The sequence below is a fragment of the Schistocerca serialis genome, chromosome 1 (genome assembly GCF_023864345.2).
Source record: "Schistocerca serialis cubense isolate TAMUIC-IGC-003099 chromosome 1, iqSchSeri2.2, whole genome shotgun sequence".
Classification (NCBI taxonomy): Eukaryota; Metazoa; Arthropoda; class Insecta; order Orthoptera; family Acrididae; genus Schistocerca; species Schistocerca serialis.
Genome location: NC_064638.1, coordinates 808381844 through 808408697, shown reverse-complemented (window position 1 = coordinate 808408697; position 26854 = coordinate 808381844). Strand labels below are relative to the sequence as shown.

The following is a 26854-nucleotide window of genomic DNA, read 5'->3' as shown; positions in this document are numbered from 1 at the left end:
GTTGCTGTAGATACTGTTCCAGTAGTTATTGATCAAGCTGTCATTGTTCCTGCTGTTGTAGTAGCCACTGTTTCATAAATTCCAGCTCCATTTTGCCTGATTAGTCAATAATAGTGATCATCACTATCTTAGTTGCACTTATGAACACAATTTATTGAATGTATGCACATGCAAAGTGTACACACAGTTGAACCAAGCACATGCAGGGTTGACTTGACATTATGAGAACACAGCCGGCTGAAACAAAGTATGTGGAAGTCTAGGAATATAAGAAATTGTTGTTGTGTTATAGCAGGCTAATGGACCAGATGTTCCACAGGTGCAGTCCCAGTAGGAGTGACTGCTTTGGGCTTGGCAGAGCCCTTAAACATGTCTGGTAATTGTGTGGTCCTGCGACATGACATGACTTGTGGTGCGGGGTTTGGCGTATGCTGATAATGCTGCTTACAGTGAACTCACATTGATTCCAAGTGCCACTTGGAATGAGGACCATGAGTGAGAGTTGATTTCTGATAGTTGCAGAATTCTATATCACTGTCAGAGATGGTTGCAGTAGAGTTCTTAAAAAACTGCTCAATAAATTTGTCAGAAGACTTCTCATCCATTTTGTAATTCTGCACTACTTGGAAAGCAGTGCCACCTGGCAAACCCAAATATTAAAAGCTGGGCAGAGTTAATAGAAAAAATGAGCAATGTACAGAAGATTATGTACAATACTGCCTCTAATAAAGGCTGTTCCAAAGCTACGCCTAAGCAGAGATAATATCGAGTACCCACCAGGCAACCCATTTGCACACTTTCTGTATGTAAATGAACCACTTTGCCACCAGTCTCTAGATGCTCGGCCAGAGCAGTATGATCACATAGGTTACGGGTCAGCTGCCTTGACTACCTGCACATAATTTGTTTGATTACCCCTACCAACTGATGCCCATGGTCACCCTGCTGCCCACAACCTGCTTTAATGTATAGCTCACATTTTGAGGGGGTAATATTCATAACATCCAAAGCATTCCTAAGTTACGCATGCACACTTTGAGGAATTAAATAATGAGCACCTTAAGGAGCCCAGTCATTGATAGCTCAGTATGTGTTAAGTGAATCTGAATATCCGATTCTGTGGGCATGTAAGGGCCATCAATTCACAGTAACCACAAGGCCTGGCACAACTCAAGAACTACAGTTTGGTGTGGAAGTGGAATACAGTGCATTGTAGGGAACAGGGATCTTGACTGAACTGCCTGTATCTCTGTGCTGAAATAAGCTGCAGCTATGAGGTGTATTGGAGTCAGCTCTTGATGCAAAATAGCCACTAGCAGGCAACTCAGGTACCTCCTGCACCATACATTTAGCAGGTGTGATTGGATATAGCATATTTTACCTTCGCTAAAAGAGAGAGGTTTATCCCATCATTTTGCCTAAAAACACTCCCAGGAGTTTGGCTAAGCATTTAAAGAATCAGAATGTATTTAATGTAATAAAAAACTATGATTTCTGAGAAGAGTTCATGCTTAATGCCCAGAAAGATCTGAATGTTGATCTGTAAAATCTGTTGAGAGATTGCATTAAGAATCCTAGTGCTTCCCTTATCATAGGTAGTTTCCCTTCAACCAAGCAAATCACACAGTCACATTGTCGTAAGTGTATTGTTTTGCAGTACTACCAACTACATTTGAATCCAGTTTCCAATATACCGTGCTGCCATTGGTTTCATGAGTTAGGATCAACTGTTATACTCAACACAGTCTTGACCATTTCATTTTGTTAAGACACAACATTAGCAGTAGGGCTAGCAACCCACTTCACATGCAATTACCAAAGTCTTGCTACAGTTTTTATCACGAAAATCGTCTAATGACTAATTTTACCTTTCAGCACTCAATCTGATAAATGCAGACATTTTAATATATTTTCCATACACAATTATTAGTAATAATTTAACAGTAATAATTACATCAATGGAAACATAGAAAAATCTCATCTAGGGAAATAGCTCATTTGAAATGTTGAGAGTTTCAGAAGTGGCAATGTTGGGTTGCATAATGCAGGCAAAAGCCTTTTTTCTACAAGTTACTGACAAGCTGTTGCGATCATGACTGAGAACTTAATTTGCTGTGCAATGTGTTTTGCAAACTATTATTTGTGCATTTTTCTGTTACCCCTAAAGCATTCTGAAAAATCTGTGAAATGTTGACTTTATGAAGGAATGTACTGGAACTTAAAGCTCAATTTAAACACTATCAAAAATGAGTTGTAAGAGGGTTGATGCATATTACAAATGACATCACACATTGACACAAAATGTTTGCGTGCACTGCTCAATAGATAGTAATTAGTTGCAAAAGCACAGTAATCTACAGACAATAATCCCCACCATACAGTTATACTTTCTCCTTGTATGTCTCATAAAACAGTGTGATCAGTTGTATGGAATACACAAAAACCAGGCATTTTGATATGTTTATGTCCTTCAGTGCATGTGATAACAGGGCTAGAGTTGCTGCTTGCAAATATGCTGCTAAGTATCTCGGCCAAAATCATGTGGACAAAAATTTGTTTCTTCATCTGGAGATTCACCTTAGAAATAGATTCACTCCTTTCTCCATCAACGAAAACAACTGTACTCCAGCTAAAGAAAAAGCCATTCTTCAAACTATACGCCAAGAACCACAACAAGGTACAAATAACATAGCAAGGCTATGTTGCACGGTGAAGGGCTGTGTACCTATCATTATTTGTTAACATACCACTAGCATCCTGAAGACCACCTTCTGCAGATAGTTTTTTGAGTGTTCAACAACAATATGAAAAGATGTAACTGTGTTATGAAGTTAAGAAGGGACTCACAAATTATGATTACAGTTCCACATAGGCTGTGGAATATTTAAGAACCAAAGAAAATTTGTGCTAGACTGAGACTTAAACCTGTATTTGCCACTTGGAGCAAGTGGTCACCTTTTCTTTTTTAACAACTTTGGCTACCTAGGCACACTTCCAGGAGTGGCCCAAACCTCCATTTGTACTGGTGCTTTCTCTCCCTTGTGCTCATACTATAAAGCTGTGATTCCAGCACAGCAGGAGGCACTGTTTTTCTCTTGTCGTTGCCTGAAACATTCTACAGCTGTTGCAGAACCATAATCAGTTTTTTATGTTCATTCTTAATTGAATGCAGCTGTTAATCATCAATGCAGTGTCTCACGCTGCATTGCAGTGTATTACAAGGATTTCAGAGAAGCACGAGCCAGAGTGTCTCTAAATTTTTAGAGATATAGGGAGATTGCTTTGAGAATCTCCTTTGAAGACAATGTATGTTTTGTCAGAGACCAGCTGTCATTGATGCTGTATTTATATTATTTTAGCAAATTCCTGATGTATTACACCTGTTCACTCATATTGAATGTACTAGTATGTTTAACATCTTCATAAGCATGTCTGATAAATGAACGACATGTTTACTGTTAAAAATACTGTAATTGTGGGATATAAACAATTTAAATATGAGGGATAATGATTAAGTTTTAATTATCACCTCATAAAATCAAGCTGTGACCATGAAATTGTGTGATGGTGTTAGTTTTGTTCTACACAGTCACTATTAATATGACACATTTTCCTCTGTGATGGAAGTTTTGGTGCAGACCTTCATTGTACAAGTTTGCACATTTTGGCTGCTCAGGAAATGTTGCATCTCAAAAATCATCTCGTACCATTCTGGAAATGCCTGCTATGCAATGGTGTCTTCGTTTGAGGAAAGAGGAAGAAGTCACTGAATGCCAAGTGTTGCTCAGTGATATGACACATATCACAATGGACAGAAAGAAAGAATACATTGGTATTCCATCCAGTTGCCTTCATTTGCTACAGAAACGTGTGTGTACAAATTAAGTTAACATTGAATTACATGTTTATTTCTTCATACCATGAACACTTGGAATATTTTGATGAAATATAATAGTCTGTAGAATTGGTATTGATTCTGGGGCAGTTTAGCACTAGCTCTTGGGAATGTAATATTCCAGCACCGCAAGAAACTATGTATCAACAGATGTACTTGTCAAACAGGTGCTCTTCCCTCTTACCAAACTTCAACCATGGTTTGACTCAAAGTCGGCAAAGAGCTGCTGATATAACTTGCATAGAGTAACTTTGTGATTAACAGTTATACTGGCAGAAGTAGGGTGGTGGGTGGGACCTACAGCATTGTCAGTATGTAGCCTGCCACATTTAACAAGGTTCTGCATTTTACCAGTGAAACAGGCACTACAAGTATGTGGCACTTAACAAATACATGTTCAGTGGCAGCCCTTCATTACTTAACTCGCTGAAACATCAATGACAGTCATTTTAGGCTGTACTCTTGTTGGTCACAAGCCATAGCTATAACCTCAGTAACTGCTTGTAATATGCAACCCCCCTCCCCCCCCCCCCCCCCCCCCAAAAAAAAAAAAAAAAAATTACGTGCGTTAATGAATACAGGAAGCCATTCTGTGGGACCGACCACATTGGAGGCCAAGCTGACGTGCAGTCCCTGAAGATGGCAGCAGTCATTCCAGTGATTGTAAGCACGGCACAACATATAACTGATCTGGCCTAATAATATTGTCCAATCCAATACGGCCTTGTTATGTTGGCATTGCAAATAACTGTAATGGTAAACTACAAATGGCACCCACTTGGCAAAATATTTCAGAGGTAAAAATGGTTCCCCATTTGGATCTCCAGGGGGGACTACTCAAGATGATGTTGCCTTCAGAAAAATTCAAAACAAGTATTCTACAAGTCTGAGCATGGGTTGTTAGAATCCTTAATCCACTAGATTGGTTAGAGAATTTAAAAAAGGAAGTGGATAGGTTAAATATAGGAAGAAGAAGAATTTTGGTTAGGTGAGTACAGAGCAACAAAAATAAAATCACGAAGGGGCAGTGTAAGAGTATGTATAATAATAAGAAAATAAGACTGTGGGTAAGCTTCTAGGAACAACTTTGTTGTTGTTGTCTTCAGTCCTGAGACTGGTTTGATGCAGCTCTCCATGCTACTCTATCATGTGCAAGCTTCTTCATCTCCCAGTACTTACTGCAACCTACATCCTTCTGAATCTGTTTAGTGTATTCATCTCTTGGTCTCCATCTACGATTTTTACCCTCCACGCTGCCCTCCAAAGCTAAATTTGTAATCCCCTGATGCCTCAGAACATGTCCTACCAACCCGTCCCTTCTTCTTGTCAAGTTGTGCCACAAACTCCTCTTCTCCCCAATTCTATTCAATACCTCCTCATTAGTTATGCTATCTACCCATCTAATCTTCAGCATTCTTCTGTAGCACCACATTTCAAAAGCTTCTATTCTCTTCTTGTCTAAACTATTTATTGTCCATGTTTCACTTCCATACATGGCTACACTCCATACAGTTACTTTCAGAAACGACTTCCTGACACTTAAATCTATACTCGATGTTAACAAGTTTCTCTTCTTCAGAAACGCTTTCCTTGCCATTGCCAGTCTACATTTTATATCCTCTCTACTTCGACCATCATCAGTTATTTTGCTCCCCAAATAGCAAAACTCCTTTACTACTTTAAATGTCTCATTTCCTAATCTAATTCCCTCAGCATCACCTGACTTAATTCGACTACATTCCATTATCCTCGTTTTGCTTTTGTTGATGTTCATCTTATACCCTCCTTTCAAGACACTGTCCATTCCGTTCCACTGCTCTTCCAAGTCCTTTGCTGTCTCTGACAGAATTACAATGTCATCGGCGAACCTCAAAGTTTTTATTTCTTCTCCATGGACTTTAATACCTACTCCGAATTTTTCTTTTGTTTCCTTCACTGCTTGCTCAATATACAGATTGAATAACATCGGGGACAGGCTACAACCCTGTCTCTCTCCCTTCCCAACTGCTGCTTCCCTTTCATGCCCCTCGACTCTTATAACTGCCATGTGGTTTCTGTACAAATTTTAAATAGCCTTTCACTCCCTGTATTTTACCCCTGCCACCTTCAGAATTTGAAAGAGAGTATTCCAGTCAACATTGTCAAAAGCTTTCTCTAAGTCTACAAATGCTAGAAATGTAGGTTTGCCTTTCCTTAATCTATTTTTCTAAGATAAGTCGTAAGGTCAGTATTGCCTCACGTGTTCCAACATTTCTGCGGAATCCAAACTGATCTTCGTGAGGTCGGCTTCTACCAGTTTTTCCATTCGTCTGTAAAGAATACGCATTAGTATTTTGCAGTTGTGACTTATTAAACTGACAGTTCGGTAATTTTCACATCTGTCAACACCTGCTTTCTTTGGGATTGGAATTATTATATTCTTCTTGAAGTCTGAGGGTATTTCACCTGTCTCATACATCTTGCTCACCAGATGGTAGAGTTTTGTCAGGACTGGCTCTCCCAAGGCTGTCAGTAGTTCCAATGGAATGTTGTCTACTCCTGGGGCCTTGTTTCAACTCAGGTCTTCCAGTGCTCTGTCAAACTCTTCACGCAGTATCATATCTCCCATTTCATCTTCATCTACATCCTCTTCCATTTCCATAATATTGTCCTCAAGTACATCACCCTTGTATAGACCCTCTATATACTCCTTCCACCTTTCTGCTTTCCCTTCTTTGCTTAGAACTGGGTTTCCATCTTAGCTCTTGATATTCATATAAGTGGCTCTCTTTTCTCCAAAGATCTCTTTAATTTTCCTGTAGGCAGTATCTATCTTACCCCTAGTGAGATAAGCCTTTACATCCTTACATTTGTCCTCTAGCCATTCCTGCTTAGCCATTTTGCACTTCCTGTCGATCTCATTTTTGAGACGTTTGTGTTCCCTTTTGCCTGCTTAATTTACTGCGTTTTTATATTTTCTCCTTTCATCAATTAAATTCAATATTTCTTTTGTTACCCAAGGATTTCTACTAGCCCACGTCTTTTTACCTACTTGGTCCTCTGCTTCCTTCACTACTTCATCCCTCAGAGCTACCCATTCTTCTTCTACTGTATTTCTTTCCCCCATTCCTGTCAATTGTTCCCTTATGCTCTCCCTGAAACTCTGTACAACCTCTGGTTTAGTCAGTTTATCCAGGTCCCATCTCCTTAAAGTCCCACCTTTTTGCAGTTTCTTCAGTTTTAATCTACAGTTCATAACCAATAGATTGTGGTCAGAGTCCACATCTGCCCCTGGAAATGTCTTACAATTTAAAACCTGGTTCCTAAATCTCTGTCTTACCATTATATAGGGCCTAATCTATCTGATACCTTCTAGTATCTCCAGGATTCTTCCATGTATACAACCTTCTTTTATGATTCTTGAACCAAGTGTTAGCTATGATTAAGTTGTGCTCTGTGCAAAATTCTACCAGGCGGCTTCTTCTTTCTTTTCTTACCCCCAATCCATATTCACCTACTACGTTTCCTTCTCCCTCTTTTCCTTCTCTCGAATTCCAGTCACCCATGACTATTAAATTTTCGTCTCCCTTCACTACCTGATAATTTCTTTTATCTCATCATACATTTCATCAATTTCTTCATCATCTGTAGAGCTAGTTGGCATATAAACTTGTACTACTGTGGTAGGCATGGGCTTCGTGTCTATCTTGGCCACAATAATGCGTTCACTGTGCTGTTGGTAGTAGTTTACCCGCACTCCTATTTTTTTAATTATTATTAAACCTACTCCTGCATTACCCCTATTTGATTTTGCATTTATAACCCTGTATTCACCTGACCAAAAGTCTTGTTCCACCTGCCACCGACCTTCACTAATTCCCACTATATCTAACTTCAACCTATCCATTTCCCTTTTTAAATTTTCTAACCTACCTGCCCGATTAAGGGATCTGACATTCCACGCTCCGATCCGTAGAACACCAGATTTCTTTCTCCTGATGATGACGTCCTCCTGAGTAGTCCCCGCCCGGAGATCCGAATGGGGGGACTATTTTACCTCCGGAATATTTTACCCAAGAGGACACCATCATCATTTAACCATACAGTAAAGCTGCATGCCCTCGGGAAAAATTACGTCCGTAGTTTCCCCTTGCTTTCAGCCGATTGCAGTACCAGCACAGCAAGGCCGTTTTGGTTATGTTACAAGGTCAGATCAGTCAATCATCTAGACTGTTGCCCCTGAAACTACTGAAAAGGCTGCTGCCCCTCTTCAGGAACCACACGTTTGTCTGGCCTCTCAACAGATACACCTCCGTTGTGGTTGCACCTACGGTACGGCCATCTGTATCGCTGAGGCACGCAAGCCTCCCCACCAACGGCAAGGTCCGTGGTTCATGGGGGGTAGGAGGAACAACTTAGTGAACTCATTATCATAGTCCAAATATGTAAAAACACACACACACACACACACACACACACACACACACACACACACACACACCTTAGCACAAGTTTGTTTGGCTCCTGGTTCTGCAGCTGATGAAAAGATTGAAAGAACATGTGATGAGATAAATTAAACTATGCAGTTAGTTAATAGAGTCACAAATTTGTGATGGAGGACTGAAATTCAAGTGTAGTAAAATAAAGATAAGGGAAAATAAGAAGAGAACTGACTGAGACAAAGAAACGAAAGGGTAATCAGCCTCGTACAATTCTGTGCATGGCATAATTTAATCATTGCTGACACTTGGTTTAAAAACTATGAGAGGAGGTTGTACACTTGGAAGATACCTGGAGACACAAAATGATTCTAAACGGATTTTATAATGGTTAGTCAGAGATTTTGAATCCATGTTTTAAACCACAAAACATTCCCTATAGCAGATGTGAAATCTGAACATAAATTACTGATTATGGAGTTCGGGAAAGGTAGGAAATTAAGGAGATTAGGCTTAGATAAATTAAAAGAACCAGAAGTTGTTGATAGCTTCCAAGGGACCACTAGGCAACAGTTGACTGAAACAGGGAAAGAAATAAAAGATGAATGGGTAGCTTTGGAAGGTGAAATAGTGAATGCAACACAAACACCTACATGAAAAAGACAGATCCTTTTCTAAATCCTTGGATAACTGAGCAGATGTTGAATTTAACTGACAAAAAGAAATAAATATAAAAATACAGCAAAATGAAGCAGGTGACAGGGAAGGAATACAGACTTCTGAAAATGAGATGGTCAGAAAGTGCAAAATGGCAAAGAAGGAATATCAAGCAGAGACATGCAAGACGGAAGAAGCATGCACGACTGTAGGAAAGATAAATACTGCCTATCAGAAATTAAGTAGACCTTTGGAGAAAAGAGAAGCACTTACATGAGTATTAAGAGCTCAGTACTACCAGCACTAAGCAAAGTGAAAAGTGAAAGCAGTATAGAAAAGGAAAGTTCAGGATGAAATAACAGTAATATGAAAAGGATAGAGCACCATGTAGAATAAGCACTGAGTCACAGACAGGCACAGTGAAAACACAAAAAACATTTAAGCTTTCAGACAAAAAAGTCCTTCCGAAATAGAAACACACACACACGCACACACACACACACACACACACACACACACTCTTACACATTCACAGCTCATGCACACATGGCTACTGCCTCCAGCCACTGGGGCTTAATAGCTTGTATCCTGTTTATCCCAACAATATGACCTCAAAAACTTTTATCCCTCTATTGCAAAATGTGACATAGTTTTGTAGTTATTCTTTTTTATTGCAGTCTGCTTAAAGTTTGGTTTAACTATTGACAGTGATCTTCCCAACTCTTAGAAAATAATAAAAAATCATTTTTATATACAATTAATCATTGCACCTAATTATCCCCTCCAGACCTATCCGAAGTGCGAATAAAAACAATACAGAGATGTTCAGCCGAAAAGGCAATTTTTAAACTGGTAAGCATTACCTTCAAATAAAGAAGCTGTAAAAGGTTGGTCCCTTCTGTAGTGATGCCTGCCCATACCCAAATGTTAAATCCAGTGAACTAAAAAATTTGGCTTTCTCACACTTTGATAACTCCTCAGTAGTGACAGGCCTGTCCCATTCAGTTTCAATTTCCCACTCTCGTAGAATGATGCTTAAAACCACACCCTACATATTGTATGATGTCTGTAAAGTACAGTACATTCCAGTAGAGAAGAAACTTTCAGTGGTAGTATAGGCAATGTCAACCAGATGTACAACACAGAACAATGATTGTTATTGTGCCTTAATTGCCTAGAAACAGTCAAACAAAACACCACTTGCTCTGGCCAGTATCATGTGGCAACCTATTAGTCACAAATCATCCATCAGAATGTATATCACAAGCTCTGAGAGGATTCTCTATATGCTTGTGGATCTGCCAGGTGCATCCTCTTTGCACTAAATTATTGTGTAGGCAATCATAGTGCCTTGCCTATTGTGAGTGAGCCCAACAACAGTGGGTTGTTGTCCTATTCACGAATGATTCCCAGTTTATCTTGCTGTGTTTCCCATCATTTATTCATTTGGCATGTCTGCAGGACATTCCACAGTCTCGCAAATATTGTGGAAAGTGCCCAACGTAATAATCCCTGTGTTTTTGTTTGTTGCATGCAGTGGATAGGAATGAGATCAGTACTTGCAGAATGAGGACATCACGTGCCCAGAGTGGTCAATTCACTCCCTTGATTTAAATCCAATTGAGCATATATCTGGGATTCCATAGACTTAAAATTGCATGTGAGGGCATCACATTTCATATTGATACTTTGTTTGCCACCTGTGGATGGGTGTCATATATTGTAAGTGCCACTCACTAGCCAAGGCAAGTTTTCTGGTATACCCATCTGTATATATAGTTTGTCATATCTTTTTAATGCTTGAAGTATTGCCACAACTCGCCCTCCTTGATTGCTTGTACTTCCCCCACTCCATTTTCTTTCTTGGATGGAGGCATTTAGTGTCAAGTATGTGCATAACAGAGTTGGGCAGATTTCTTTAGTAGGTAGTTTAGGTGGATGTGGAAGCAATAGTGTTGTTCTCTCTTTCTTTCATGCTTTACTAATGTAAATGTCAGAGTTCCATGATTATTATAATTGGCTTTGTGTTGAGCCCTGTGTTTTTTGTAAAATGGTGCTGAAAGCAACTTTATGCAAGTTTTCATTCAGTATATTACTAGTCAATTTTTTCAGCTTTTTCTGTCATGTGGAAAACATTGTAAAAATTTTAATGGTAACTATTCTGTGTCTTACATTGCTTTATCTTTGTTCTTTTCTAGGAGTGGGTCGTGAAGGTCTTCAGTCAGGTGCTGGCTCCGGTGTTCATAGTAGTGGATTTTCATTGGGAAGGGAAGAGTCAATGTCTGAAACATCATCCTTGTTGTCTCAAGGTTCCCACACTCATATATCAGTAAACACTGAACGCCGAATGGGTGCAACTGGGAAAGCAGGTTCAGCACCAAGTCTTACCACATCAGCGTCACAGCATTTTCCTCGAGAAGAACGCCAGGGATCACTACCATTGCAGGAACCAGATGTAATTGCTAGTACAAAGGGCAATGGTAAGATATCTGATGTGAAAACTGCAGACAGTGTTGCTGTACCAGTTCCTGTGGCCCCTCCTCGACGTAAGAAGAAAGCCAAAGCTCAGGCACCCAAAACACTCAGTGTATGTACCATTATTTTTGTTTGTGTTAATTTCATTATTCATTGCATTGCACCACATATCATATCTTGATTTCAGAGTATTAGAGATAAAACATCATGGGAACAGGATAGATCAGTTGTTTTCACTCAGTCATTTTTGAAAATCTACTGAGTTAGGTAGCATGAAGTACTAGGTGACTTCACAAGCGTAAAGAGTTTTGTATGAAATTTCATTATGTCTAAATGATTGATGGAAAATCTCATATAAAGATGTGAAACAAATACTAACAAAGAGATAGAGGGGCTGGCCAGTACTTACCTCAGCTCAGTACAGCCGATAGATACACATAAAACAGAACTGAAAATTTACATTCCTAGCTTTCGGAACTTTGTTCCTTCATCAGGGAGGAGAGAGGGGAAAAAAGGGAAGAAGGGAAAGTGGATTCAGTTACTCACAACCCAGGTTATGAAGCAACAGGGAAAGGTAAACAGGGAGGGTAGCAAGGATGGAGGCATGGTTATCAGAGGGAAGCCAAAGATATTCTACTGTAAGTACTGTGCCAGCTTCAAACCAAAGAGGATGCATACAGAAGTAAAGAGGTATATAGTATAAAGATAAACACAACTATGTAGGAGGAAAAGATGCGTGAATGGCTAAAGAGGAAAGGGAAAGAGGAGAAGACTGAAGAGTGAATGGGAGTGAGGTTGTTTAACGTAGGTTCAGTCCAGGGGGATGGCGGGATGAAAGGATGTGTTGGAGTGCAAGTTCCCATCTCCACAGTTCAGAGGGACTGGTGTTGGGTGGGAGAAGCCGAATGGCACATACGGTGTAGCAGGTTCGTAGGTCCCTAGAATTATGCTGGAGGGCATGCTCCGCTACTGGGTATTGGGCATCTCCTAGGCGGACAGTTCGTCTGTGTCCGTTCATGCGCTCAGCCAGTTTAGTTGTTGTCATGCCGATGTAAAAGGCTGTGCAGTGCAGGCATGTCAGCTGATAAATGACATGTGTAGTTTCACACGTAGCCCTGCCTTGAATTGTGTATGTTTTACCAGTAGCGGGGCTGGAGTAGGTGGTTGTGGGGGGATGCATGGGGCAGGTTTTGCAGCAGGGTCGGTTACAGGGGTAGGAACTGCTGGGTAGAGAAGGTAGTCTGGGAATATTGTAGGGTTTAACAAGGATGTTACGGAGGGTAGGCGACGAAAGGCAACTCTGGGTGGTGTGGGGAGAATTTTGTCAAGGGATGATCTCATTTCAGGGGTTGACTTGAAAAAGTCATATCCCTGGCGGAGTAATTTGTTGATGTTTTCGAGGCCAGGATAATATTGGGTGACAAGGGGGATGCTTCTGTGTGGTCTGGGGGTAGGAACATTGTTGTTGGACGGGAAGGAATGTATTGCTCGGGAAATCTGTTTGTGGACAAGGTCTGCAGGATAGTTGCAGGAGAGGAAAGCACTGGTCAGGTTATTGGTGTAATTGTTGAGGGATTCGTCACTGGAGCAGATACGTTTGCCACGAATACCTAGGCTGTAGGGAAGGGAGCGTTTGATGTGGAAAGGATGGCAGCTATCAAAATGAAGGTACTGTTGTTTGTTTGTGGGTTTGATATGGACAGAGGTGTGGATGTGAGCTTCAACAAGATAAAGGTCAACATTCAGGAAGGTGGCTTGGGTTTTGGAGAAGGACCAGGTGAAATTCAGATTCGAAAAGGAGTTGAGGTTATGGAGGAAATTAAGGAGTGTTTCTTCACCATGAGTCCAGACCACAAAGATGTCATCTATAAACCTATACCAGGCCAGGGGAAGCAGCTGTTGGGTCTTCAGGAAAGCCTCCTCCATGCGGCCCATGAAGAGGTTGGCATAGGACGGAGCCATCCTGGTTCCCATGGCCATTCCCCTAATTTGTTTGTAGGTCTGGCCTTCAAAAGTGAAGTAATTATGGGTGAGGATGAAGTTGGTAAGTGTGATAAGGAACGAGGTTTTTGGACGATCTTCGGGTGGGCGTTGGGAGAGGTAGTGCTCAAGGGCAGAGAGACCATGGGTATGTGGGATGTTTGTGTAAAGGGGTGTAGCATCTATGGTGACAAGAAAGGTTTCAGGTGGGAGAGGAGTGGGAATGGATTTGAGGCGTTCTAGGAAGTGGTTTGTGTCTTTGATGTAGGATGGGAGTCTGCGGGTGATGGGTTGTAGGTGCTGGTCTACCAGAGCTGAGATACGTTCAGTTGGGGCTTTGAAGCCTGCTACAATGGGACGGCCAGGATGATTCTCTTTGTGGATTTTGGGTAATAGGTAGAAAGTAGGGGTACGTGGCTCAGGTGGAGTGAGTAAGTCTATGGAAGCCGTTGTGAGGCCTTGTGAGGGACTTTGGATTTTTAGGATTTTTTGCAGCTCAGTCTGGATATGGAGGGAATGGGGTCCTGGGTAACAGCTTTGTAGGTTGAAGTGTCAGAGAGTTGACGCAGTCCTTCTGCCACATACTCCACATGGTCAAGTACGACAGTTGTGGAGCCTTTATCTGCCGGGAGGATGACAATAGAGCGGTCTATTTTCAGCTCCTTAATGGCACGGGATTCAGCTGGGGTGATGTTGGGGGTTGTCGGGATGTTCTTCAAGAAGGACTGGGAGGCAACACTGGATGTGAGGAATTCCTGAAATGTCTGCAAGGGATGGTTTTGGGGGAGGGGAGGAGGATCCCTTTGAGAAGGCAGTCGGAACTGTTCTAGACAGGGTTCAACACTGAGTCTAGTATTTGGGGGCTGTGTTTGGGTAGTGAAGTGATACACTCCTGGAAATGGAAAAAAGAACACATTGACACCGGTGTGTCAGACCCACCATACTTGCTCCAGACACTGCGAGAGGGCTGTACAAGCAATGATCACATGCACGGCACAGCGGACACACCAGGAACCGCGGTGTTGACCGTCGAATGGCGCTAGCTGGGCAGCATTTGTGCACCGCCACCGTCAGTGTCATCCAGTTTGCCGTGGCATACGGAGATCCATCGCAGTCTTTAACACTGGTAGCATGCCGCGACAGCGTGGACGTGAACCGTATGTGCAGTTGACGGACTTTGAGCGAGGGTGTATAGTGGGCATGCGGGAGGCCGGGTGGACGTACCGCCGAATTGCTCTACACGTGGGGCGTGAGGTCTCCACAGTACATCGATGTTGTCGCCAGTGGTCGGCAGAAGGTGCACATGCCCGTCGACCTGGGACCGGACCGCAGCGACGCACGGATGCACCCCAAGACCATAGGATCCTACGCAGTGCCGTAGGGGACCGCACCGCCACTTCCCAGCAAATTAGGGACACTGTTGCTCCTGGGGTATCGGCGAGGACCATTCGCAACCGTCTCCATGAAGCTGGGCTACGGTCCCGCACACCGTTAGGCCGACTTCCGCTCACGCCCCAACATCGTGCAGCCCGCCTCCAGTGGTGTCGCGACAGGCGTGAATGGAGGGACGAATGGAGACGTGTCGTCTTCAGCGATGAGAGTCGCTTCTGCCTTGGTGCCAATGATGGTCGTATGCGTGTTTGGCGCCGTGCAGGTGAGCGCCACAATCAGGACTGCATACGACCGAGGCACACAGGGCCAACACCCGGCATCATGGTGTGGGGAGCGATCTCCTACACTGGCCGTACACCACTGGTGATCATTGAGGGGACACTGAATAGTGCACGGTACATCTAAACCGTCATCGAACCCATCGTTCTACCATTCCTAGACCGGCAAGGGAACGTGCTGTTCCAACAGGACAATGCACGTCCGCATGTATCCCGTGCCACCCAACATGCTCTAGAAGGTGTAAGTCAACTACCCTGGCCAGCAAGATCTCCGGATCTGTCCCCCATTGAGCATGTTTGGGACTGGATGAAGCGTCGTCTCACGCGGTCTGCACGTCCAGCACGAACGCTGGTCCAACTGAGGTGCCAGGTGGAAATGGCATGGCAAGCCATTCCACAGGACTACATCCAGCATCTCTACGATCGTCTCCATGGGAGAATAGCAGCCTGCATTGCTGCGAAAGGTGGATATACACTGTACTAGTGCCTACATTGTGCATGCTCTGTTGCCTGTGTCTATGTGCCTGTGGTTCTGTCAGTGTGATCATGTGATGTATCTGACCCCAGGAATGTGTCAATAAAGTTTCCCCTTCCTGGGACAATGAATTCACGGTGTTCTTATTTCAATTTCCAGGAGTGTATTTCCAGTTGAGGTTCCGGGTGAATGAGAGGAGATCTTTAACCAGGGCAGTGTGGTTGAATTTAGGTGTGGGGCTAAAGGTTAAGCCTTTTGATAGAACAGATGTCTCTGGAGGAGAGAGGGATCTGGATGAGAGGTTTAGGACTGAATTGGGACTGGTGATATTTGGCATTTGACTGTGGTTATAGTTGAGATTTGGTCTGTGTGGGGTATGTGCTGGGATGGGGAGAATGAGTAGGGTGGCTAGGCTAGGTTTGTTGGCTATGAGGTGGGTTTGTTGAAGGTTCTGTTGTGGTTGGTGTTTGTGAGGGATATGGCTGGCTGTTTGAGATATGCATGAGACACTTTAGTAAATATTTTTAGTGTGTAGGATGCCCTTGGTGTATTACTTCATTGGTTTCTGTAACCATAAGAAAGTGAATACTGGTTTCAGCACCAAGTCTTACGACATCACCATCACAGCATTTTCCTCAAGAAATTTTGTCTCAATTTAGTATATATTCAAGTAGCTTATACAATACACAGAAAAATCAAACTTAAAGTACATGGATTCATCATTACCAAAGTGGAAATGGGTTTTTTGTGCCACACAAAGAGATGAAGTGGAGAAACCTGTTTCTGACCCAACTGCACAGAATATTTTGTGTAAGAACTCTGACAAAGTTATCACCTAACATGAAAGTCGTCGTCCTCACTGCAGGTGTGGGACCTGTGAGTGCCAAGGCTGTAGACGAGGTGTTTTGCAGGTTGGATATAATGTGGAGGAATGGAGTTGCAAATACCTGGCAAAACACAAGAGAAAATACACCTAACCCTTCTGTGTTTTAACCACAGGGTATGCTACGTACAAATGTGATGGGTGGCTACAAGGTGAAACAGATTTTAGTGGACAGCCTCAAGGATATCTACCATACCTCAGTTGTATCAGGCTTATCCAAGCAAGCACAACCCTGGACTTAACAGATTCCTGATTGTTCATAGGATGAACATAGTATACAGAGAAAAATAAGATCTTTTATCCCATAGCCTGTAAGGTTCTCTAAAAGCCTTTGGTTTAGCCATACTGCTTTGGGATGTAAAGATAATGCAACATGTGGACGATATCAACCTGCCTTTGAAACATAGACAGCAGAGGACTGCATCTAGCATTTATGCTTGCTCTAATTGTTCATTGCGCATAGTTTCCTGAAAGTCAAAATCTGACAGACATCAATAAGCCATTTTGCATGCAGAGATCAACTGAATTCAGCTTCTGCCATGCTTGTTTGAGCATTTTGTACTTGAATGGCCTGACTGTCCACTCTGGGAAAGGGAGAATATCCATTTCTTCAGTTTTCATATTGTAAAAATACTTGAAGGTATATCTCATAGGCATTCAGTAAGTAATTCAACACACATTTTTCCCAGCCAATTTCAGTTTCAAAAATGCAGAATTTGTTATGGGATGTTGTAGAATATTCCTTTCTCAGCCCCTATAGCTTCATGAAGCTCCGATAGGTGGCAGAGTTATATGTAGACTTCAGAATGGCATCAGTAATGGAGGTGTGTTCCAAGCAGAGAGCTGTCATTGAGCTCTTTTTTGTGGGAAACAAGGTATTCAGAGGTGCTTGCAGAATGTCTACAGACAACTGGCAGTGAAAAAAAGCACGTTGGGTCGTTGGGCAAGGGTTTTGTCATCATTGCAACAAGGTTACACAAACCTGTCTTATCTCCTGATTACTGGCCGGCTGCACACAGCTTTGACTCCCCCTATGTTGGAACATGTGGACACTCTCATTCGAGGTGATCGACAGATCACAATCAGACACCAGGTTGCTCACCTTGACATCTGTTGATAGTACTGACACACTTATCCACCATATGGGATACTGAAAGGTGTGTGCCTGCTGGGTTCATTGCCACCTAACAGAAGACCATTAAGAGTTATGGAGGACCATCTGTGCAGAATTATTTGCATGATACAAGGCTGATCTTCACAATTTTTTGTCAAACATTGTCACAGGCAATAAAAAATGGGTTCATCAGTTTGAACCAGAAGCAAAACAGCAATCCATGGAGTGGTGTCACACCATCTCTCCTCCAAAGAAAAATTTCAAAGCTGCTTACTCAGCCAGAAAATCTTTTGGGACTCTGAATGGGCTATTCTGTTTGATGCCATCCCTCATGGTGCAATGATCCTTGAAGTGGGGCAGAGGTATAGGTAGCCTTCGAAATGGCATCTGGAACAGAGCTGCGTTCCAAGCAGAGAACTGTCATGGAGTTCTTTTTGGCAGAACACCAAATATTCAGAGACCCTTGCAGAATGTCTACAGACAACTGACAGTGAACAAAACCATGTTGTGTCATTGGGTCAGGCATCTGTCATCATCACAATGAGGTCACTCAAACCTTGATACGCTTGTATTGTGCTGCCCTCGGGATATTGAAGAAATGACTTCAGCTTGTTTCTCACCACAAAACACGAACAAACTTTCCTTCTCTATGACAATGCATGGCCTCACAAAAGCCTGCACATCCAAGAGGAGCCCACAAAAGTCATTGGACTGTTCGTCATCATCCACACTTCAGCTCGAATCTTGTGGCTTCCGACTTCCATTTGTTTGGCATATGAATGATGTATTCCACGGGAACCAGTACACGGGTGATGGGAGGCTATTGATGCAGCAAGACATTGGCTACAACGTCGACCAGTAGAGTGATACCATGCGGGCATACAGGCCTTCCCAGTAATGCGGTGTAAGGCTGTTGCATTGAACGGAGATTGTTGGTAAATAGGTGAATAAAACCAACAAAAAAATGTTGCATTACTTACTGAATGCCCCTCATACAACAGTGCCATATCGTTTTAAGAACTTACTTTTTCATCAAAAGTTTTACTCGTATTTTCCTTGTTAAAAAAGAAAACTGCTAATTTTCATTGTGCATTATTTATTTCAGTTCCATAACATTTCTCAGTCAATTTTGAAGAAAGTTAAAAAATCGGACTTTCCTTCACACATGATGGTGTGAAATCTTAGCATCTTAACAAACCTTTTACCTTTCCATATTCACACAATCATTGTGAAATGATGCTATTTGTGAAACACATGCATGTGATTTCAAAGTCTTACACTGAAAAACTGTGATAGTGTGCAGCTTACTGATCGCTAGTTTTTAGACCATACGTTACTGTGAGTGAAATATATCTAAAAGTACGAAAGAGCTTTTGAAATGGTAGTGAAATCTCTCTTCTTTCACAAGTAAATGCAAGTTGTTAAATGGTGTCAGTGCTGCGATTGCAAGCCAACAGAGTTCACGCAAGTTTAATATAGCGTCAACTTTGGAAAAAAAAAAAAAAAAGAAAAGAAAAGAACAAATTACTAGTGACAATTGTAGTCCAAGTATGGTAAGCTCATGTGATTTTAATCACCCTTATTCAGAAAAATCCAAATATACAGATTTTTTTCCTCAGTGATGACCCATTACACTGGAGAATCATCTGCTGTGGTCTTAAAGTAGCCCACACATTATATCATAAAAGGAATTAATTAATTTCCATTTCTAATGATATTGCTAACATATATCCACACAAGCTATTCCTTCCTCTCCCTTCTTAAATGGGTGTTGTAGACTGTTCCTTGTCCCTAACTGGTAAGTTGTTTGATGAAAGTCAATACATGTGAATCCATAAAATTTCCCTTCTACATGGATTAGGTAAGACACTTTTTTTTTTTTTTCTCCCCCAATTTAGTACTTAATACAAGTTTTCTGCCAATTTTCCATTAAATTATTTCTGAAGGAGAATCTTTGACCTTACTAAATGCCTGTAACAGCGATTGTGACACATTAAATATTTTAGCAGCTTTCAGTGTCCATATAGTTGTATTTGTGACTGCACTTATGACCTTTGTCATAATTTCTTCATCCCATTTCTTCCTTTTCCCTGCAGTGTATATTTTGGCTTTGTACTTGGCATCCTAGAACAAAAATGGCACATGTTAGTCCTGTTGACAAAATGGTCCAAAACTGGCTATACCCCAAATTTAGGCCATTACTACTACATAATTTTTGGCTAGTTACAAAATGATAGAAAACAGGTATTAAAACTAAAGGTATGCTGAAAGCTAAGATTACCCTCAACATGAGGGATTATTTGTGAACACAGAACTCTATGAAAAAATAATGTATGCATATCGGCGAAGGTTTTAAGGTAGTTGAAGCTGAATTTATGCTGACCACAGTTGCATGTGAAGATGCTCTTATGTGGTGGTCTTACAGAACAACCGATGTGGTCTGTGAGATTTTTAACTGTGTTCAAATTATTTTTGTTGTATGCAGCATTAGACGCTACCTTGCAGGAACAAAGATGTACAGCATAACTAAATTGATGAGTGTAGTTACATTAGCTGGTGGGAATATACCAGAAGTAACATCAGCCTGCAGATACAGAGCTGCTGCTGTAATGACCACCTCATCAGCTAGGCAAATGCACCAGGACAAGTAGCCTGTGCCCACTCCTCCCTGTGTTCAACCACAACCTGCCCACTCTGAACATTTATACTCAAACAAGAGTATAAAAGAGCACTGCACTCCAGTGAGTAAGAGCAAACAAAATCCTCGATTCCAGACCTCTAATGGATGAAATTCCAGTCACTGCCTTGGTGTTTGAAATGCACTGGTAAGCATCCAGTGTGGAGGTGGGATGCTGTAAGTTTACAATAGAATCAATTCTGAGAAATTTAAGTACCAAGGTGTGTACCATATGCTTAGGTAAAGATGATATCTAAAGCAATTCTCTCTCTCAGCTTTGGCATATCATTTTAGTCTTTCTTTTTAAAATGCGCTATGAGAAGTAGTGCCTCAACACAAATAGAAATGTCTAATGCTGGCACTAATATGTGAACATGGAAGTGTACATGTAAAACTGCATCTGCACTCAATTCTAAATTGATTTGTGGAACTGACGAGAGAGCCATCACTCGTTGATGGCGGGAAGAGAAGTTGATGTGGATATCTCTTGGCCAATACAGCTCTACCCCCACTGCATAGGGGCAAGGCAGCTGCCAGAGGTAAATAAAGGATTAAAAAGTAGAAAGTCACTAAACAGAAAACTGACCACTTCAGTATAGATAATGGAGGTGTGAACATAGAGGCTTTAGTAACAGGACCGTCTAGTTCTCCCAATTTGATGCAGAGTCACTACCACATCATAGCAAAAAAGGGAAAGCTCTCTAGAGAGACAGTAGCTACACTCCACCAAAATTCAGAATTCATACAGATGTGATAAAAGGTGGAGGATGAAGTTACTGTTTGCCAATAACTCGTACCAACCCTCACTCATCACCCATAACACTCAGCTAACAAAGTGTTAGTTGTATCAGTGCATGTTCCACTTGTCATATGGCTGTGCTTTGTCTGCTTAGGCACTGCAGCACACCAACAGTCAAGTCCTCTCAGATCATAAGTCTCATTCAGTAACTACTTTATATCAACATAGACACCAATGCACACAAAGTGCTTTGTGACTCCTCCCAACATTTGCTCCTGTGGTCAAATTTTAGATATCTACTTTTATTAGACTTGTGTCCTCCGAGTACAAGTAAAATGAAACATTTCAGTACTGCATCAGGTTGTTGTCTGCCGTAGACTCCTCAAAATGATCACCTACACTTGCAGGTGCAATTTTGTGGGAAATGCTAAATTATGCAAATTCAAGTGGCTGTTTCACTTTAATCCATCTAACAAAGAGAGAGCAGTATCAGAATGGCAGCTGCAAAAAATGGTTGCTAATTTTGGATTAGAAAACCCTGTACATCCACCTGGCTGTTGCAGAACATCATGACAGTTTCCAGGTTTAGTGGGTCACGTGATAGAGGTCATCCACAAAGCCATGGATACATTCATTCTGAAATCTACCTCTCCTGTTCGGAGACCACCTGTTCTGTGATGGAACAGCCATTTCCAATCTGTGTTGAGAAACAGGCGGCTGGTACTGTGAAGATTCAGCAGCAGTCCATCTGCAGAAAATTGAGCAGAATTTTGGGCGACAGGGTCTAAAGCAAGGAAGTATAAGGAGAGCATAAAGAAGTTACAGTATGAGTTCCTGTGCACATCCTATGACAAGGTATAGGGATCAGCAGGGTAAAGTTTATGGAAGAACAGAAAGAATTTCCACTCACTTTTGTATTGAATGACATCACCCTAGTTTCCATTTCTGAAAAAATAGCCCAGGCAGTTGCGGAACACACTTCCTCGACCATCCAGAATCCCATATCTGTTCTGCGCCTTGAAGCTGCTGAGAAGAAGAGTAAGCTGAATTCTATGTTAAACATTTGCAATGGGGAAACTGAAATCAGCTCTGTAATTTGTCCACACTACCTCTCTTGAGTTAGAGAAGTTTCGGTATAGTATGTTACAATACCACACCTTGCAATCAAAAGACATACATAATGCACGAGGAAGACTCTTGAATCAGTTGTTAACTGCAATCCATAAAGGTACTAGCCACTCCCAGTATGGACAGTCCCACTATGCTGGAGGTGGCTGTAGAAGTAGCCTTCCTCCAAAAGAAACATCCTGTCACGGTACTTTTCTGTATCAGGAAGGGTTATTATAGCAACTGAAGACACAATATTGTCAAACAACTTCATGAATGGTGAATTTGGGGATACCTTCCCTTCTTGTTCTTCTTGGGCAGATACTGTTTTTGTTACAATTGGAGATGTACTAAAAGACCGCTTTGTTTAAGAGAATACGGAATTGCGAGGAAGTATACTCAGTTTACTCTTTTTCCCATTGCCACCAGTAGCATTACATCCACAGTAAAGATTCCAGTTAAATGCTCCTTGTTCACTGATGATTTCTCAAGTTTCTGTTTGTCCACCAATCTCAGCTTTACAACACACAAACATCAGCTGATAATTAAGTGGTTGAAACAATGGGTTGAAAAATGTTTTTAAATTTTCATCAAAATAAACAATTTGTGTATAGTTCATTTGGTGGCACCTTTTTCATACTTAGCCAAAATTGTGTATGAAAGATGTCAATTTGAATTTTAGCATCCTAGTTTTGGGTCAGCTTTTTCATAATAAATTGACTTGACTGCAACATCTCAAGGAGTTGAAAGTCACATGCCAGAAACTAATGAACAGCCTGAAGTGCCTTAGCAAATGGAACTAGGGAATGGGCCAGTCGTGTGCCCTGCAGTTTTGTAAGACATTTATTCACTTCTGACTTAAATAGAGTTGCATTAAATATGGACCAGAAAAATAGATGTGTCTAAAGATGTTAGTCTCTGTCTGTAATGAGAACATTAAGCTAGCAGTTGGTGCTTTACAAACAAACATGGTTTCATTATATATGCAGAGGCTCGTGAGCCACCAGTCTCGACAAGGCAACATGTCCTAATGCTGAGAGATGATTTGGAGGTTTCGTCACCACCAAATTTATTGGCAGACAACTAAATAACTAATCTACTCCTTTTTCCTGGCTCCAAGCAGGATAACACCTTTTGGATTAGAAGTGCCAGAACACAAGAAATTAAAATTTTAACTGCATTCTCTTAAATGGACAGCATGGTGATAGTATTTTATGTACTTGTGATCCAAGCAGGCAAAAACACTTGCCTACCTGTTATTCTTCCAGACAAGGTCATCAGTTTCCACGTCCCTAACACACACATGCTATCTAAAACACACTTAGAAGGAATGAGAAATCACTGTAGCATGAAATTTATCTGCTCAGACACTGTGTGTCCTATAATCAGTAGCGGATATATACCCAACATGGAAGAAGATTCAGAACATTTAACACTTTCTCCTGAACATACAGAGCAAAGAAAAGTATGTACCTTTCTCATGGGTAACTAATGATAAGGATATTGGGAGCAAAAACATAGTAGATACAACAGCCAAAATTCCTGTAGATAGTGCAGTGAAAATTGATCATAGACCTTTACACGGTCTTATCTTGCCAATGAAAAGAAAATTTTGTGTCAACATGTGTGCTGCTGGGAAGTGATTCTGTTAGCTGACAATTACATGGGCAAGGAATAGATTGGCCTGGCATTGAAAGACTTCAATAAAATAGCCTTCACAGTGTTTGTTAACTACTTAAACACAGAAAATTTACATGTATATGCAGTAGAAGTGAAAGAAGAACAAAGACTCCTAACTGCTGGTATCACTGTCAATAATAGTACTCCTGAATATTGCAAGAGTGATGGTGTGTTGAAAGATAAAGTATTTGGGGGAGAAGGGACCAAGACTTCTTATGTAAGTACTTTAAAATAATAATAATAATAATAATAATAATAATAATAATAATAAAACTGCTGTGGCGCATGGCATCTACTACAGTGGCATTTCTTTAGCATTTTCAATCAGTTCTGAGGCTGCAAATGCACACAGTTCACTGCAGTGGGCACTCCGTATGCATTTGCACCCTCATGACTGACTGAAAACACCAGAAAATAGACCATTATAAGTTTTCCACTGCAGTGAAATTCGTGCACCACAGGGTTAATGAACAAAAGTTAATTTCACAGTGGACACTGTTTGCACAGTAATTCGAAATGGCAGTTCATGTTGAGAAAGTACATTAATGTATTTCTGATTTAAACTGGCTGCCCGAGGTATATACCAAACAGTTCATACTGAACAGTGTGCAAATAGTAGTCGCACAACTTGGGGATTTACGCATTGCATTTTCAAGATTGTTGTTCAGAATGCCATTTGATGATGAGAAGCAACATTACACATTCAATTATTAGCTTCCTTGTCTGTGGTATGCACTCGTGCAACACAATGACCCATGCCTCACTCGCACTACAGACTCCCTTGTTGATGTTCCATCTATCGACCTCTGCTACATTCGTGACGCTCAACTCATCTTGCTTAGCATTACAAAGAGTACTATGTTTTACAGTTTCTCATTAATCATAATTTAATACTATCATGTTTGTGAAAAAATAATTGAAAGAACATGTTAATAAATGTGCAAACATGCATCATGCATCAGAAAATGTGGTATATAACAAATTCACAAATGAAATAATGGAAACATTCAGTTGCAGACAGGCACAATTAAACAAAAGCATTCTGATCCGAGCTGCCAGAGATGGGGGGTCATATATGTATGAGGCTTGCTTGCTTGTGTGTGTGTGTGTGTGTGTGTGTGTGTGTGTGTGTGTGTGTGTCTTTTGGTCTTTCTTTTTGTGATGAAGGGTGTGGGTGAAACCAGTGTGTATGAGTAATTGTGCCTGTCTGTGTCATTTTTACAGCAAATAGTGATGTATCTTTTCCTTAAATTGTTGAAATATCACAAATAGCAACTGCATGATGTATATAGAAACAAAGTTACAAGACTTACACTGTAATAAATCTCTACGATGTATGAAGGAAAGACAAAGAAAGGAAAGCAGAAAAAATAGAACAGTAGTCATAATGTAGTGGTATCTTCACAGTTGGCATTATTATAGATTGCAATCAAAAGCAGTGTGGGCTTGTAAATTGCATACTCATGTTCAGACAAAAGAAAGTATGTCAGTCTATTTTCTGATGTGGATCATGCAGTGTGGATTGCCGCTGGCTGGGCGGAGAATGTAACTCCAGTAACCCCAGGTTCATTTCAGAGGAGCAGGGAAGTTAAAAGGTAAAGAACATTTAGCCACATAGTGTCCACTCTGGCATTGTCTTGGAATAGAAGAGAGCTCAACTTTGCTGTTAATGATTTGACCTTTTTCAATGTGAACCCATTGATTGTTGCTGTATCAGCAATAAGACAACAGATGAAAAAGTTACCTTTCAGTAAAATTTAAATAACAAAAATTTCTCATATTCTCGACCTGGGGCTCCTGTCACTGAAAGAATTCACCACAGGTGAAATCAGCAACCTAATTGGGACCTTACATCTAAGTGCAACAAGAGTTTAATTTTATGTAACAATTCAAATCATGAAATGTGGCTACTGTTGTTAAGTACCAAGCAGTATACACAGTTGGTGACACAAAATGGTGACCGTGTTACAGGGGTAGCCAAAGCTGGTTTCAGAGAAAGTGTCAAGGAGTACAAGCAACTGGAACATTTGCATGACAGTTCATATTTACAAGTCAGTTTTTAATATTAATGAAGGGAAGGAATGATTAACTTCAAGTGTCATTGGAGGAAGTGAGGGAACCAGTGTGATTTGTAATATAACAAGGGTCGTGTGACATTGAGAGGCTTCCTCATCAGGCAGCATGCAAACATAATGTCCTGTGTCCTTACAGTGACTGAGTAACTACCAGAATGGCACCATTTGGCTGCCAACCTGATAATAAGGCAGATTTGAAGCTCATCACAGAATTTTGAAACATAAAGGTTTTGTTTTAACTGTAAGCAGGGAGTATTGATGCATCTTAACTAAAATTTATTTAGAACTTGGTAGTCTTACTGATTACATCCTCTAAGTAATGTTGTAATTCAAGTATCCACCACAGCCAGTCAAAAAATGAAGGCCCAGGTATACAATGACCAACAAACGTCTTTGATATAAAACAAAATCTTCCTTATTGGAAATCAGTTTTAAAACTTGGAAATCAATTTTAAAACAGTCATGAACAAAATAATTCTTCTGGTTTGAACACAGAATTGTACTTCAGCGGAAGGCCTGTCGTAGGTGAAAATCAAAGTTCTGAATAGAAGAGCTGAATCAGAAGTCCTAATGGGACTGGTCAAAGTTCACAACATTAAATTTTCTAAGTCCAGCAAAGTCAATTTTAAAGACAAACACAGAAATATTAAAAGTCTGTTGGTCAGTCACCATGTTGGGGCCACATCTTCTTCTGGAAGCCCGCGTTAGAGGGTGTAGAGGTAGCTTTGCAGTGATCTCCTGATTGTGGAAATGCAACAACATTCAGTTCCTGGCCCAGAAAGCCCACTCAGTTTGGACTGGCTTTTCAGGACTTGTGCACTGGCCTTAGTATAGCCCTCAATGCCAGGATACAGTTGGTCTTACTTCCTGTCACATGGCTGGTATAAGAAAGAGGTCCATGGGGCCAGCGACCTTTGCAGGCACTTAGGTTTCCATCTGGTGGCCATAAGTAGCGTGGCATTCATCAAGTGTTAACTTGGCATTCCTCAAGTGTTAACTTCTAGGAAGC

General features: G+C 41.2%; 1 protein-coding gene across 1 annotated transcript in view; it reads left to right on the top strand.

Moving 5' to 3' along the window:
• Positions 1 to 26854, top strand: part of LOC126484071 (WD repeat-containing protein 44) — a 158882-nt gene that overhangs the window by 75246 nt on the left and 56782 nt on the right. The window contains exon 4 of the mRNA XM_050107443.1: positions 11169 to 11557. Coding sequence (XP_049963400.1) covers positions 11169 to 11557 — 389 coding nt within the window. The remainder of the gene's footprint in view (positions 1 to 11168; positions 11558 to 26854) is intronic.